Genomic DNA, 18,249 nt, shown 5'->3' on the forward strand with positions numbered 1-18,249 from the left:
AGCTTCCGTGCAGTGTCAGATTGTACTTTCCTCGCCATATACAAACGGGTGCGAACCTTTTCTGCAACAAGGTAATGATCCGAATCTATATTCGCTCCACGGAGCGATCGTACATCTAACACGCTGGATGAATGCTTTCCATCCATCACAACGTGATCAATTTCATTTCTCGTGTTTTGATCGGGTGACAGCCATGTGGCTTTATGAACATTTTTATACCCTCCACCATAGGATGGTATAAAATTACTTTATTTAATGACGTTGATAATCGAATTTTAAACTTTTTTAGTCCCTATTTAGGGACTAAAAGTGGCATGTTTTCTGCCGTACCGAGTAAAAAATTATATCGCCTGAGAATGTTTTCAACTTCCTTGAGTGCAGATTTGGTGAGTCGCACGATAGAAAATTTTTGAAGGGATAGTGCCCCTAAAATTCTTTGTATACAAAGGCAATTTACTATTTTCAACTGTGTTAGTGTGCCCTTCACTGTGTAGAGTATCTGCAGTGTGTGTTTGTCTTGCCGCACTGGCAAGTAGAGAAGTCCCATTTTAGGTTCTCATTTCTTTGAGGACTTGTCTGAATTAGCGGGTGTGAACAATCGCTAGTTATTGGCTTTTTAAAGCGATCTGGATGGTTCAACGGTAAGTAGGACTAGAAGGCTTCTCCTCTTCCTGTGGTATCACAATGGCTGAAAACGTCTAAGTGAGTCTGATGGCAGACAACCACATAAACCTTACCTAACCTTCTATTCCTCATGCACAATTTTCCTTATATTCAAAGAACTACCAAAAACTTATTGTTATACATTACTAGCTGACCCGGGCCCGCTCCGCTGCGCCTTCTTTTACTTTATATGGAACAAAAGTTTCCTTGGAATATTTATTTTCGACAATTAAAGATCTCTTAGTGAAATAACATGCTAACTTGACTAACAGTTTAACAATATAAGTGCCTTTATCTGAATCCCATATGATCTTTATTGGTCTACGAATTTAAGTTTGGATGTAAGGTGTACTCCATTCTTAAAATACTTCATTTCAGCCCGATATTCACATGATGTCTGAGTTAGTGGTATTTTTGGGGGAGAGGTGGTCCCCCAGATACTTGGCCCTGAAAAAATATCAACATAGTGCTCTTCTCTCAAATACCATTTATTTAAACCCCATATTGCCATTGGTTTAGGGGAGTTTGCACGATGAGGCGTCCCCCAAACACATGGCCCCAAAATAGGTTATCAAATTAGTTTTCTAATCTCAAATACCTTCCATTTGAGCCACATATTGCGATGGTCAGTAAAAAATTGCTGTTTGTGGGGTATTTTGGGAAAGGAGTAGACCCCCAGAAAATTGGTCCCGAAAATGGGTATCACTTCTTGCTCTACCCCCCAATACCTTTCATTTAAGCTCCATATTGACATGGTCGGTAAATATGCCCAATTTAGGGGTGTTTTGGGGATTGGTGTGGTCTCCCAAACACTAAGCCCGGAAAATATATCAGCAACGTGCTCTATTCTCATATGTCTATATATCATTTATTTGAACTCCATATTGCCATTGCCCTCAAAATTGGATATCAAATTGGTTTTCTAATCTCATTTAAACTCCTTATTGCAAAAGTCAGCAAATATATCCGGTTTTGGGTATTGGCCCTAAAAACTATGAATATTTAGTTCCACTCTCTTTAATACCCAAATTGTCTTGATGAGCTAATACGTCCTATTTGGGGGTTGTTGTGGTGGTGAGACGTCCGCTAGACAGTTGGCGCCTAAAGTTGATATCAGATACGTGGTCTACTCCCACATACCTTTAATTTGAGCCCCATATTTCCATAGTCGGCAAACATGACCTGCTTGGGTGGTGTTTTGGGGTATGCGCGGCCACTCTGTGGGTTGGCCTTGAAAATATATGTATCGGATTCGTTTTCCACTTTAAAACCCCTCTTATTTGAGCCTCATATTGCAATAGTCAGAAAATACTTACTATTTGGGTGATGTTGTGGGGTGGCGTGGCCCCATAGAAACTTTTCCCGAATATTAATATCAAATTCGTGCTTTACTCCCAAAGACCTTTTATTTGAGCCCCATATTGCTATGGTCGTAAATTTGTCCGCTTTGGGGAATGTTTTTGGTGAGAGGCGGCCCCCCAAACACTTGGTCCCACATTTGGATATCAGATTCGTATTCTACTCGCAAATACCTTTCATTTGAGTCCCATGTTGCCATGGTCGGTAAATATGTCCTATTTAGGGGTGTTTTGGGGCTTGGGGTGGTCCCCCTAGCACTTGGTCCGACAATTGGATATCAGATACGTTTTCTAATCCTAAATACCTTTCATTTGAGTCCCATATTGTCGTGATTGGTCTAAATATATGTTTGGTAGGTTTTAGGGTGGGGCAGCCCCCCTAGGTACACCAATTCTAACTTTAGATACCAAATTTTTATTTTTAGGGTACCATATGAAAGCACACAAAATTTCGCTTAAATCGCATCACCCATCTCCGAGATCTGGCGTTTCTGAAAATTGGGGTAAGGGGGAGGGTCCGCCCCCCCCTTTAGATATCACCACGGGGTCATTATGCACCATCTGTGAAAATTTCAGAAAATCGGTTCAGCCGTTTCTGAGTCTATAAAGAACGCACAAATAAACAAACAAACAAACACAAATGGATTTTTATACCCTCCACCATAAGATGGGGGGTATACTAATTTCGTCATTCTGTTTGTAACTACTCGAAATATTCGTCTGAGAACCCATAAAGTATATATATTCTTGATCGTCGTGACATTTTATGTCGATCTAGCCATGTCCGTCCGTCTGTCCGTCCGTCCGTCCGTCCGTCCGTCCGTCCGTCTGTGTGTCGAAAGCACGCTAACTTCCGAAGGAGTAAACCTAGCTGCTTGAAATTTTGCACAAATACTTCTTATTAGTGTAGGTCGGTTGGTATTGTAAATGGGCCATATCGGTCCATGTTTTGATATAGCTGCCATATAAACCGATCTTGGGTCTTGACTTCTTGAGCCTCTAGAGTGCGCAATTCTTATCGGATTGGAATGAAATTTTGCACGACGTGTTTTGTTTTGATATCCAACAACTGTGCCAAGTATAGTTCAAATCGGTCCATAACCTGATATAGCTGTCATATAAACCGATCTTGGGTCTTGACTTCTTGAGCCTCTAGCGTGCGCAATTCTTATCCGATTGAAATGAAATTTTGCACGGCGTGTTTTGTTATTATATCCAACAACTGTGCCAAGTATGGTTCATATGGGTCCATAACCTGATATAGCTGCCATATAAACCGATCTTGGGTCTTGACTTCTTGAGCCTCTAGAGGGCGCAATTCTTATCCGATTTCAATAAATTTTTGCACGAAGTATTTCGTTAAGATATCCAACAACTGTGCCAAGTATGGTTGAAATCGGTCCATAATCTGATATAGCTGTCATATAAAAAGATCTGGGGATTTAATTTCTTGAGCTTCTAGAGGGCGCAATTCCTATCCGATTTGGCTGAAATTTTGCATGACGTATTTTATTTTTACTTTCAACAACTGTGTCAAATAAGGTTCAAATCGGTTCATAACCTGATATAGCTGCCATATAAACCGATCTGGGATCTTGACATCTTGACCCCTAGAAGTCGCAATTATTATCCGATATGCCTGAAATTTTGTACGACTGATCCTCTCATGACCATCAACAAACGTGTTTATTATGGTCTGAATCGGTCTATAGCCCGATAAAGATCCCATATAAATCGTTCACTCTATTTTACTTCGTGAGCCCCAATGGGCGCAATTCTTATACGAATTGGCTGGAATTTTACACAGGTCTCCAACATATAATTTAATTGTGGTCCGAACCGGACCATATCTTGATATCGTTTTAATAGCAGAGCAACTCTTTTCTTATATCCGTTTTTGCCTAAGAAGAGATGCCGGGAAAAGAACTCGACAAATGCGATCCATGGTGGAGGGTATATAAGATTCGGCCCGGCCGAACTTAGCACGCTTTTACTTGTTAAATTTAAGATTCGCATGTCTTGTTATAAACGTAATGTCCATTCGAAATGTCCTTCAACTTAATGTTGGCTAACTAATTTTTTAAATTACAACTTCTCGTTGTTATAATGCTGCAACCACAAACTGAATTTGATTTAATTAAAAGCAAAACTACTGCCTCCAACTTTATTTTATCAAACAAATTAAATATAATTTGCTCGACCAGTTCTGGGCTGCATCAATTAATTGATAGGCGTATTGTGTACGACAAGTTCGTCACTTTGTTACGAGAACATCAAGTGCATCGTCGTACCATGTTTGGTTTTTGCGGGAGTTTATCACACACAAATCATATTTCGAAATGCAACAGTCTTTGTATTATTGTTGTTAGAATTTTATAAAAATGCCTTGCACTTGGCTATGTTGCAGCAGTTCGTTTTAGGCGTTCGTTCGTTTCACACTCAGATCAATCAACCTTGTAGTTGACATAGATATCCCAGTGTCGATGTAATTGAAAAAGCGTGCTATCTACAAAATTATAGCTTTAAGCTTGAGCAAAAATTCGGTTGCGCATGCGCATTTCGCTCTCTTCTTAACAAAGATACATTTGTATTGAGAAAATCTAACTATGGAGTTATTGAGACTTTTGCAATTCAACACTTTTATTTTACTCCATTTATTGATTTTTATTCAGAGTTCAATGTGTTTTGAGTATTTCAAGGAAAAACGTAAGTTGACGCCACTACATTGAATTATGCAAAAGAAAATATTAAAAAAAATCGAGTTTATAAAAAAGAGACAGTTTAAAAATGGAATATGCGAACAATAAAAATCCACCGGCGACAAAGAACTACTTATCATTTGATTGGGAGAAGCGAATGTCAATAGTGGTGTGAAAACGAGGCGACGAAAATCAACCGGAGACAATTATCAACTTATCATTTGATTGAGGAAAGTGAATGTCAATACAGTGCGCGAAATAAATATAGGTTCACCCGAAAACACAAAAGAACAAATAGCAAGTAAAAGCGTGCTAAGTTCGGCAGGGGCGAATCTTATACCCACCACCATGGATCGCATTTGTCGAGTTCTTTTCCCGGTGTCTCTTTTTAGGCGACCAAAGGAAAGGAAAGGATAAAAGAAATGACTTGCTGTACTATTTGAGCTATATGAAGGTATGGTCTGATTCGGACCATAATGGAATGAATGTTGGAGACCACAGTAGAAGTCACTGTGTAAAATTTCAGCTAAATCGAATAAGGATTTCGCCCTTTAGGGGCTCAAAAGTGAAATAGGCGATCTGTGTTAGATTATAGACCGATTTAGACCATATTTGACACGTACGCTGAAGTTAATGGGAGAAGCCGTTGTACAAAATTTCACCCAAATCAGATAATAATTGCGCCCTATAGAGGCTCAAAATGTTAAGATCCCAGATCGGTTTATATGGCAGCTATATCTGGTTATGGGCCGATTTGAACCATACTTTTCACAGTTGTTGAAAGTCATAACGAAACACGTCGTGTAAAATTTCAGCCAAATCGGATAGGTATTGCGCCCTCTAGAGGCTCAAAAAGTCAAGACCTCAGATTGGTTTATATGACAGCTTTATTAGGTTATGGTCCGATTTGAACCATACTTATAACAGTTGTTGAAAATCATAACAAAACAACTCATGCAAAATCTCAGCCAAATCGGATAGGAATTGCGCCCTCTAGAGGCTCAAAAAGTCAAGACCTCAGATTGGTTTATATGACAGCTTTATTAGGTTAAAGTCCGATTAGAACCATACTTATAACAGTTGTTGAAAATCATAACAAAACAACTCATGCAAAATTTCAGTCAAATCGGATAAAAATTGCGACCTATAGTGGCTCTTGAAGTCAAAATCCTAGATCGGTTTATATGGCAGCTATTTCAAAACATGCACCCATATGATCTATTTACAATCCCGACCTACGCCTATAAGAAGTATTTGTGCAAAATTTAAAGCGGCTAACATTCCTCCTTCGAAAGTTAGCGTGCTTTCGACAGACAGAAGGGCGGACGGACGGACAGACGGACGGACATGGCTAGATCACCATAAAATGTTATGACGATCAAGAATATATATAATTATGGGGTCGAGTATAAAAAGGCCGGGCCGAACTTTGGATACCCACCACCTCGGTTATATATGTAAACCACCGTTCGTCATAATCCGGTGAAAAATACGTAATTTATGCACCCATGGCAGCTATATGGAAATATGGTCCAATTTTGGAACAAATTCGGTTTTGAGTGGTCCAATAAATACAAGTCTTTGGTAAATTTTGTACAACAAAATATTCATCTTTTTGGCAGCTATATTCAAATGTAGGCCGATCTGAACCATATAGGCCAAAGATGTCGAAAAGCCTTACAATAGTCACTGTGTCAAATTTCAGCGAAATCGAATAATATGGGGCCAAGACTTAAAATCGAGAGATCAGTCTATATGACAGCTATATCCAAACCTGGACCGGTCTGAACCAAATTGAAAAAAAAAATCGAAGGGCTTAACACAACAAACTGTCCGAAATTTCGGCAAAATCGGACAATAAATGCGCCTTTTATGTGTCCAAGACTCTTAATGGGCAGATCGGTCTATATGGCAGCAATATCCAAATCTGGACCGATCTGGTGCGAATTAAAGAATGATGTAACACAATTAACTCTCCCAAATTTCAGTAAAATCTGATAATAAATGTGGCTTTTATGGACCTAAAACCTTAAAACGGCTGATCGGTCTATATGGGGGCTATATCAAGATATAGTCCAATATAGCTCATCTTCGAATTTAACCTGCTTATGGACAAAAAAAAGAATATGTGAAAGATTCAGATCAATATCTCTATTTTTATACCCTCCACCATAAAATGGGGGTATACTAATTTCGTCATTCTGTTTGTAACTACTCGAAATATTCGTCTGAGACCCCATAAAGTATATATATTCTTGATCGCCGCGACATTTTATGTCGATCTAACCATGTCCGTCCGTCTGTCCGTCCGTCTGTCTGTCGAAAGCACGCTAACTTCCGAAGGAGTAAAGCTAGCCGCTTGAAATTTTGCACAAATACTTCTTATTAGTGTAGGTCGGTTGGTATTGTAAATGGGCCATATCGGTCCATGTTTTGATATAGCTGCCATATAAACCGATCTTGGGTCTTGACTTCTTGAGCTTCTAGAGGGCGCAATTCCTATCCGATTTGGTTGAGAATTTTCATGAAGTATTTTATTATTACTTTCAACAACTGTATCAAATAAGGTTCAAATCGGTTCATAACCTGATATAGTTGCCATATAAACCGATCTGGGATCTTGACTTCTTGAGCCTCTAGAGGTCGCAATTATTATCCGATTTGCCTGAAATTATGTACTACGGATTCTTTCATGACCATCAACATACGTGTTTATTATGATCTGAATCGGTCTATAGCCCGATACAGCTCCCATATAAATCGATCTCTCTATTTTACTTCTTGAGCCCCCAAAGGGCGCAATTCTTATTCGAATTGGCTGACATTTTACACAGGTCTCCAACATGTAATAATATAATAATAGCAGAGCAAATCTTTTCTTATATCCTTTTTTGCCTAAGAAGAGATGCCGGGAGAAAAACTCAGCAAATGCGATCCATGGTGGAGGGTATGTAAGATTTGGCCTGGCCGAACTTAGCACGCTTTTACTTGTTGAAGACTGTAGCGTGGTTTCAACAGACGAACAGACATAAAAAATAAAAATTTAAGATGTTAAATTTATAATTTTAAAAGGGTGATTTTTCAGCTATTATCTTTTTGGCAACACTGGTTTAAGCAGTTCACGCCCGTTTCGAGTTCTTCCCCGCTTCTTCCATTTTAACAACGAAGCTCATTTTTGGCTCAATGGGTACGTAAATAAGCAGAATTGTCGATTTTGGAATGAAGATCAGCCAGCTACCAATGCATCCAGAAAAAGTCACAGTTTGGTGCGGTTTATGGGCTGGAGGCGCCATTAGAACGTACTTCTTCAAAGATGATGGGAATCGTAACATACCTGTGAATGGTGAGCGTTATCGTGAAATGATATCCAACTTTTTTTTGCCTCATATGCAAGATTTAGACCTGCATGACATGTGGTTTCAACAAGATATTGTCACATGCCACACAGCATGCGTAAAAATAGAATTATTGGGAGGCGAGTTCGGTGAACATTTTATTTCACGTTCAGGACCGGTCAATTGGCCGCCTAGATAGTGAGATTTAGCCTTTAGACTATTTTCTGTTGGGCTATGTTAAAGTTCATGTCTATACAGACAAGCCCGCATCAATTGATGCATTGGAAGACAACATTGAAGCGTTTATTCGTGAGATACCGACCGAAAAGTTGGAAAGAGTATGCCAAAATTGGACTAAGTGGACCATTTAAGGCACAGCCACAATCAACATTTGAACATGAAATAATATTCAAACATTCAATTATATTGACCGTACTATAGATTCAAATAAGGATTTCAAGTGTTTTTTTTTTATTTTTTAACTTTCCTATAGCTCTTTAAAAATCACCCTTTATTACATATAAGTGTTTTAGTTTTTAACGAAGTGTAAATCTTAAATTTTTACTTTTTTAAAAACATTTCAAATTTTTTGTAACTGGTGCGCAATGAATTCTTACCAATTTTTTCTTTAGATTATAATACAAGGAGGAGTCCTGGATGGATCCCAAAACTATTACAATGTCAAAAGTGCCAAAATATACTGACAGCTTGCCGAGAAATGTGTTTACAACACAAAAAACTAACGCATCTAGCTTCTAGTCACTGCCGAAATTTTTGGAGCGGTACGCCAAGATTTGCGGAACTTCTCGCTTCATGGCAAGCTTCCCCTGGCTTGGATTACAACTAAAATGATCTTTGGGAATTATTTAGAAATGCTGGAATTATCATTGCTGGAAATTGGTGAAACATCAATGGGTCCGGACATAATTTTTCAGCGGGATAATGCTACACTCAAAGAAAAAGGTTTGCCGAAAAAAGCAAACACTGTCTGCAGAATATTAGTAGTTGATTTTGTTGCTATTGTAGCAGTAGTTCGTCTATTACAGCAGTAGTACTGCAATTTCAGAGTTACAGGCCTACTGCTGAAAAGTATGTTGTTTGCTGTAAATATCTGCTGCTTAATTATGAAGAGGATGTTATCTGCTGCTTAATTATGTTATAAGTACAATGTGGAAGCTATATCCAATTCTGAAGCAATTTTGATGAGCCTCGGCGGATGCTTTCGGATGGGTTATTAAACAATCCGCATCAAATTTCGAGCAATATGTTCAAACTGTAATAACTACCGTTGATAAATGACATCATTTTTGCAAATAAGACAAAATCTGACGAACATATATATGGAAACTATATCCAAATCTGAACCGATTTCGACCAAAGTTCTTAGATCTTGTGGACGAGGAAAGCGTTGTACAAAATTTTGGCAAGATTGGTTAATAAATGCGCTTGCTTTAAGTCAAGAAGTTAAAACAATCTGAACCGATTCCTATGGAATGCACCAGTAATGTCTAGAGATAATCCTACCTACCAAATTTCGAGAGAATCGGTTAATAAATGACCATTTTTAGGCACTACTACTTCAAATCGGACGAACATATATAAGGGAGCTATATTCAAATCTGATTCGATTTTTTCCAATTATTCAAATTGGCTTCGTCTCTAGGCATAAGAAAATGTCTGTGCCAAATTTGAAGGCGATCGGATGAAAGTTGCGGCCTGTACTTTGTACTCAAAATAACATGGACAAACGGACAGACAGACGAACATAGCTAAGTGCAATCAGAAAGTGATTCTGATTCGATCGGTATGCTTATCAATGGGTATATCTGTATTCCTTTTGGGTGTTATAATACCCCGTACCACAGAAGTGGTAGTATTGTATAAAAATAGAACACATATGTAAATGTGTGTCTCAGTGGTTGTTTATAATCAACACTGGATGTGTATTTTCCACAACCTTTTTTCTTTAAATTTAGATACAAAAAGCCATGCCAGTCATTTGCACATTAGCAGAGCAAAAACAAAAAATTGCAGCTAACTCAGCCATGTTTCGAAATGTATATCTATGGATGGATCAGGTTGCTTCTTTACAGTAATATTCCACAAATTAAAATCATCTCTTCCAACAAAATTTCTAAACAAATCTAAAAAATGCATAAAGTAATCAAGACGAGTAGAAGCGTGCTTTGTTCGGCCGGGCCGAAACTTCGGGACCCACCACCATGGATTCTGCTAAAAATTTGACCAAAATAAATATAGTTGTTGGGCATGATTTTATTCTACATACCAAACTTCTATCAAACCACCAAAAATGTAAGTTTCTTGGAACCAAAAAAGGATGAACGAGAGACCGGTTTATATGGGAGGTATATCAGGTTATAGACTGATTTGGACCGTACTTGGCAAAGTCTTTGGAAGTCATAAGAGAACACTATGTGCAAAATTTCATCCAAATCGGACAAAAAATGCGGCTTCCAGGAGCTTAAGAAGGTAAATCGGGAGATCAGTTTATATGGGAGCTATATCATGTTATAGACCGATTCGGACCGTACCTGGCTCAGTTGTTGGAAGTCATAACAGAACACTATGTGCAAAATTTCAGCCAAATCCAGAGGCTTTTGAATGTAAATCAGGAGATCGGTTTATATGGGAGCTATATCAGGTTATAGACGGATTTGGGCCGTACTTGGCAAAGTGTTTGGAAGTTGTAACAGAATACTATGTGCAAAATTTCAGCAAAATCAGAGAAAAATTGCAGCTTAAGAAGGTAAATCGTGAGATGGGTTTATATGGAAGCTATATCAGGTGTTTGGAAGTTGTAACAGAACACTATGTGCAAAATTTCAGCCAAATTGGACAAAAATTGTGGCTTCCAGGAACTTAAGGTTATAGACCGATTCGTACCGTTCTTGTCTCAGTTGTTGGAAGTCATATGAGAACACTATGTGCAAAATTTCAGCAAAATCGGACAAAATTGCGGCGCTCATGGGCTCAAGAAGTCTAATCGGGAGATCGGTTTACATGGAAGCTATATCTATATCTGAACCGATATGGCCCATTTGCAATCCCCAACGACCTTCATCGACATTAAGTATATGTGCGAAATTTTAATCGAAATTTTAGGTCGAACGCCTAGACCTCTATCGTGATTTCGACAGACAGACGGACAGATCGAATCAGAATGTCGAGGAGACCCAGAATATATATAATTTATGGGGTCGCAGATCGATATATCGAGGTGATACAAACGTAAAGACTAGGTTAGGATACCCCTATCCTATGGTGATGGGGCAACCATAAAAAGTAGCATACAAACGGCAGATTTTGTTAGTTGAAATAGCAGTAAGAAATGTTTGCTAATTCTTCTAAAATTTTTGGAAGTTTTGAAATGGCCCGCACGTATTGGAGTCCTGTGGGGAGTCGCCATTGGAGTCCTGTGGGGAGTCTTAGAACGAACAGTTTTTACCAAAAGGAAGTAGTACGAATCTACATCCGCACCAAAACATCTTCTCAAAAACCGCATAGGCCGAAATACCGACAGAAGTTTTTCAAAACTTGATCCACACGAAAAAAAAATTGTATTTTTGATGTTAAGACAGAACGGAAACAGGATTAATTGTCAATTTTATAAATTTTTCAGACCTTTGTAAAATTTCGTCACTAAACCGATATCTATTTCACACCAAGTTTCTTTAAACGTGATGCATTTTTGTTTTTCATTAAGTAAAATCTAATTAACAAGCAAGCTTATAATACAAAGGAGTAGTAAATCAATTTCTTACATTTTGCTTTTTTCATTGTATTTTTAGGTGAACCTATCCTATTTTGCGCACTGTAGTGGTGTGAAAACGAGGAGACGAACATGTTAACAATTTTATGTTGGGTGACTTTGAAATGTATGGTGGTAGAAAATTTGATTTGCTTTTAATAAAAATGCCTGTCTGTCTGCCTACCAGTTTCTCTGCCTATCTGAGATAATAAGCGTAAAATTACAGATTTCCCCATTAAAGTGGTAAATTTTGACTGCATGTGCTCATATCTTTAATACATGCAGTCAAAATTGACCACTTTAATGAGGAAATCTGCAATTTTACCTTTATTATCCCAGACAGGCTAGCAATTTTGTGTTTCTGAAAGCCGATGCCCTCTTCAAAAAACGCCGAAGAGTACCGCTCAGATTAGAATCAAAAGTTTTTTTCTTTTTCACTTTGCGACCACTGTTTTTCCCGACACCTAACTCTGAGACTTCTGCGCATAAACCATTAAAATTTCGGAAGGATATTAAAGATGTCGTTTTTATGAAAAGAGCTTCAAAATCCTCATCCCACAAATCTCACGGTTGAGAATATTTGAATGCATCTGATGTTGAGTCTTTAGTTTTTAGCGCAAATACAACAAATATGACCTGTGACTTCTAATTCTTCGTAGTTAAAGATAATTAAAATTGCGATTTTTGAGTTTATGTGCATTGGTTTCTAAAATGGTATTCAATTCTGCCTCTATGTACCTTTAAATTGCTTTTTAAAATGAGGAAATGCATTATGCAACTTGATCAAGTTACATGAACGAATACGGGGTCTAGACGCAAAGCGATTTTTTTATTTGTATCGTTGCCAAGCAACTATTTGATGAATATTTCGATTGTAACATTTCAGGAAATCACTCTGCGAAAGCTTTTAAAATTGCGTGGAATTTTTAGAATGTGACATATTTCTAGTCAGTTATTTTCTACATTGTCAACATTAGGAAAATTTACTCTGTGTTGGTTTTGTATAATTATTGAAACAAGCGAATGGCTTCATTCGAATCTGCGTTCCTAAAGGTGCCATCACACTACATGTTCTTGTCCTATGACATGTGCTAATTTGCTATTGTTGAAGTTGCACACATAGTGATGAACGAATAACAAGTAAAAGCGTGCTAAGTTCGGCCGGGCCGAATCTTATATACCCTCCACCATGGATCGCATTTGTCGAGTTCTTTTCCCGGCATCTCTTCTTAGGCAAAAAAGGATATAAGAAAAGAGTTGCTCTGCTATTAAAACGATATCAAGATATGGTCCGGTTCGGACCACAATTAAATTATATGTTGGAGACCTGTGTAAAATTTCAGCCAATTCGTATAAGAATTGCGCCCATTGGGGCTCACGAAGTAAAATAGAGAGAACGATTTATATGGGATCTGTATCGGGCTATAGACCGATTCAAACCATAATAAACACGTTTGTTGATATTCATGAGAGGATCCATCGTACAAAATTTCACGCATATCGGATAATAATTGCGACCTCTAGGGGTCAAGAAGTCAAGATCCCAGATCGGTTTATATGGCAGCTATATCAGGTTATGAACCGATTTGAACCTTATTTGACACAGTTGTTGAAAGTAAAAATAAAATACGTCATGCAAAATTTTAGCCAAATCGGATTGGAATTTCGCCCTCTAGAAGCTCAAGTCCCAAGATCTGTTTATATGACTGCTATATCAGGTTATGGACCGATTTGAACCATACTTGGCACAGTTGTTGGGTATCATAACAAAAACACGTAGTGCGAAATTCCATTCAAATCGGATAAGAATTGTGCCCTCTAGAGGCTCAAGAAGTCAAGACCCAAGATCGGTTTATATGGCAGCTATATCAAAACATGGACCGATATGGGCCATTTACAATACCAACCGACCTACACTAATAAGAAGTATTTGTGCAAAATTTCAAGCGGCTAGCTTTACTCCTTCGGAAGTTAGCGTGCTTTCGACAGACAGACGGACGGACGGACGGACGGACAGACGGACGGACAGACGGACGGACATGGCTAGATCGACATAAAATGTCGCGACGATCAAGAATATATATACTTTATGGGGTCTCAGACGAATATTTCGAGTAGTTACAAACAGAATGACGAAATTAGTATACCCCCCATCTTATGGTGGAGGGTATAAAAATAACACATGAAAATCACTTTTCAAAATAGCATTGATATTTTTATACCCTACACCACTACTGTGGTACAGGGTATTATAACTTAGTGAATTAGTTCGTAACACCTAAAGGGAAGAAAGATGGACCCATTGATAAGTATACCGATCGATTAAGAATCACTTTCTGATTCGATTTAGCTATGTGCGTCTGTCTGTCCGTCGGTCCATGTTAATTTGTGTACAAACTACATGTCGCAATTTTCATCCGATCGTCTTCAAATTTGGTACAGGCATGTTTTTCGGCCTAGAGACGAAGCCAATTGAAATTGGCAAATATCGGATCTGATTTGGATATAGCTCCCATATATATGTTCGTCCGATTTGCAGTAATAATGCAATAAAAAGGTCATGTGTTAACCGATTCTCTCGAAATTTGGCAGGAAGGATTTTTTTATGACACTCGACATTACTGGTGAATTTCATAGAAATCGGATTTAGATATAGCTCTTATATAAATTTATATATATATATATATAGCCCGATTTTCATTCCTAGAGCCATTTCAAGCGCATTTATTGGTCAATAAATGCGCTTGCAACATTTTGTACAACGCCTTCTTCATTTTTGCATATCTTTCATTTTTTCCATACAGCATCATATATTGAGACATGTAAAATTAATCAACCTGGTTTTACTAAATGTTCAACAAGATCCATACAAGCTTTTCTGGTCGAAATATTCAATGGTAAAGTTCCCGAGGTTAATGCCGTTGTTGGACAATTGGAGCCCATGAAATTGGACAAGATTAATTTTAAGCAAGATGACAATGAAGCAGCCACTATAAGAGCAACGCTTTCGGATTTGATGGTTACAGGACTCTCAAAAATCCAAGTTAAAGAGAGCAGGTAAGAGCAAAGATACATCTTGTGTTCTTTTGTAGCTCCAATGTTTTTTCTATCCCGCCATCTAGAGTTAGCAAGAAGAATAGTGGATGGTTGACAAAACTGTTTTTCCCAAACTTCAAGATAGAGGGTCAATACAAAATGGATGGACGCATTCTGCTTTTGCCATTGAATGGGGAAGGCCATATGTTCATTGAAATCGGTAAGAGTTCATCAACAAATTGCAGATGTCATCAAAATGCAGTTTTAATTTTACAGATTCCATGAACATAACAATGCGCACAAAAACCCACGTAATCGAAAAAGATGGATTTCTATTCAACAATGTCACCGACGTGCAAGTAGAAGTGGATGCTAAAAAAATGTCTTCGCAGTTTGATAATCTGTTTGGCGGCCACAACAAGGAGATCGAGCGTAGTACGAACGAATCTTTCAACAAGAACTGGAGGGATTTCTTCGAGGCTCTTCGTCCTTTAATCACAGAAACAGTGGCAAATATAATGTTTCAGCTTATTCCAAAAATATTCCTTATGTATCCGGCCACCTTCTTTATAGAGGATCTTCCAATGCCACAAAAACCATAGGTGAATAAAAATACTTGTTATACTAGCAACCCCCCTAAACTAAAATCGTTGCCAATAAAGTGAAAACTAGCGTAAGACAATATTTTACTTCTTCTAAGGGACATTTAAATATAATGTAATATCTTTAATGAACTGACTTTTTATAAAATGTCTGTATATTTTAAACTTGTTGCAATTAAAACTTTCCAAGTTCTTGGTAATGCGTTTTCAGTTTAATCCGTCGTTGATTCATCTAAGGATATTGGTATGTTATGTTATGTATGCTATGGACAGTCCTTGTAATAACTGTATAGTTAGGTTTGAGTGACAGTCCGCCCATAAACTCACTTAGACATTCTGATACCACAGGAACTGGAGAAGGAAGAAGTCTTCTTGTTCCTACCGTTGAACCATCCAGATCGCATTTAAATGCCCAACAACTTGCCACCCTCTGTAAGCTCAACAAGTTTAATAGCGACATCGGTTTGACTCAGAGCTATATCTAATCGTTTAGAGAAGTTTTTAACATCATTTGTTTTGATTCCAATAATAGAAAGTCTTCTCGTTGTTAGATCTATCTTAAATAAAAACTCAATAAGACGATGCGGATCAAATATCTCAATGATTTAAATACTTGTCGATAATTGTACGCAAACAATCGATTTCTTGCATATCCAAAAAAATTTTAAGCGACTTATAATATTTTCAGAATATTACACAAAATTATTTGTTTACAGCACTCTCACCACATTTCGTGGGGTAGTACCAACATTAATAAGCGGGGCCAAACCCTGGCAGTATTTTTGAATACTAATGACCTAATGACCTTTATATTGGTAACACCGCTACCTTTGTTAATAGGAATAAGCAGGAGGATTTAGATGTGACAATATATTTGGAAAATCTAATTGATGAGGTTCAGGATTGGAGGGTCTCCATGGAGCTTTCCTTCTCAGACCATCGCTACATTAGGTTTATAATAGCACGGCCAGCGCCGAATCCGATAATCTTCCGTAATAAGTTGAAAACCAACTGGCCACAATTCTCAGACTTCTCAGACGAATTGACCAAGTCTTCTTCAGAGATAATTAAGATTGTCCAAGCATAGGAGACATTGACGATAATGTCAAAAAAATTACGACTGCACTAGTGGAGTCCTTCGAAGATAGTTGTCCTCTTCGAGAAAGGAAATCAGCCCAATAAAAACCCTGTATGACCGGGGAGATTCGCAACATTGGGACAGTAGTCCGCAGACTTTTTAACAGTGCACGTCGTAAAAAAGCAGAAGTATATAGGGATGTGTATTACACACGGCTCAAGGAATACAATAAAATTACCAGAGCAGCAAAACGTGCCCTAGGAAACATTTCTGCGAACAGGTCGATAGCGTTAATGACGCCGCCGAGATAAAAAAGTTTCATTCAAAAACCCATGTCCAAACTGAAACGTTAGTAGGCGACATGGGAGTGAAAGCAAGGCATGTTGAGGCTTTTGAAGAAAACCAATTTTACCCAGGATACAACGGGGCTCACGGGGACACCGGAATCTTGGAATAATGACGTTGATCGAAGGCTTATCATAACGGAATTTATGGTCAAGGAAGCCTTAAGGATTTTCAAACCATTTAAGTCACCCGGACCTGATGGAATATTTCTGGCGTTACCACAAAAGGAGGCTGACCATCCGGCACCTTATCTGGTGGTATTAGTACCCAAATCCGGCAAGGCAAGTTATGGTTCACCAAATACCTACATGCCTAGAAGACTTACCTCCTTTCTACTCAAAACCATGGAATGTATTGTAGATACCATGATAAAAAGTACGACATCCAGCGAACTGCTCAAATACAAACAGCATGCCTATGTCAAGGGAAGATCGGTGGAGAGAGCCCTGCACGAGGTTGTGCATAAAATAGACTCCTTCGATGCCAAGACGTATACATTGGCGGTTTGCATTGACATCGAGGGGCGTTTAACAATGTGCGGACCGACACATTGATCCAATCGTTAGACCTGTACCGCGTAGACCGGGTCCTTAGAGACTGAATAAATCATATGCTAAGGAACAGGTGGCAGATCCCATAACATAAATATAAGGGAGAAAGTGGCACAAGGCATGCCACAGAGGGGATTTTATCGCCACTCCTTTGGGCAACCACCACAAATGACCTATAACGGATGCTGACTGAGGAGGGATTTGAACCCGTCTGCTATGCAGACGATTTTATAATACTTCTTAGGAGTAAGGTTCCGAACCAGCTATACAGAATGGCCGAAAAGGTCTTGCATAAGGCATATGACTGAGCTGGACCCAGGGGTCTCAATGTTAACCCAAAGAAGACTGAAATATGCATGTTCACGAGAAAGACGAAGGTGTGCCTATTTGAAGCACCACGTGTCTTTAGCAAAGCGATTTCGATATCTGACAAGGTCAAATACTTAGGTGTGATCTTGGAAAGGAAACTTAATTGGAAGTGTCACATTCAGAAGCGTAGTGAGATGGCTCACAGATGTTGGCCACTATGTAGATGCGCTGTGGGGTCGAAATGGGGCCTGAATCCGAGAATATTCCACTGGCTCTACAGGAGCGTGATTAGACCAATACTTACTTACGTCTCAGTAGATTGGTGGACTGCTATAGAGAAAAAGTGCAACATAGGAACCATACAAAATGTTCAGAGAACACGTGTGAGGCAGCCACTGCGGCTATAAGACTTAAGGAAGAATGGATTGAGGATGGGAGCAGCTCATACCATTGCGGTATACTCAAGGCGACGATAGGAAACCTGGAAAAAAGGGATGAGGTTTC

The 18,249-nt window shown here is 38.6% G+C and overlaps 1 protein-coding gene across 1 annotated transcript; it reads left to right on the top strand.

Moving 5' to 3' along the window:
* The first annotated feature begins 4,449 nt into the window (after positions 1–4,449).
* LOC106087931 (circadian clock-controlled protein daywake) lies at positions 4,450–15,594 on the top strand. The gene is made up of 4 exons (XM_013253149.2): positions 4,450–4,727; positions 14,629–14,881; positions 14,947–15,080; positions 15,137–15,594. The coding sequence occupies exons 1-4, from the start codon at positions 4,628–4,630 to the stop codon at positions 15,460–15,462; spliced, it is 813 nt and encodes a 270-aa protein (XP_013108603.1). The 5' UTR covers positions 4,450–4,627; the 3' UTR covers positions 15,463–15,594.
* Positions 15,595–18,249: the final 2,655 nt, after the last annotated feature.

The sequence above is a fragment of the Stomoxys calcitrans genome, chromosome 2, assembly GCF_963082655.1.
Source record: "Stomoxys calcitrans chromosome 2, idStoCalc2.1, whole genome shotgun sequence".
NCBI classification, from domain to species: domain Eukaryota; kingdom Metazoa; phylum Arthropoda; class Insecta; order Diptera; family Muscidae; genus Stomoxys; species Stomoxys calcitrans.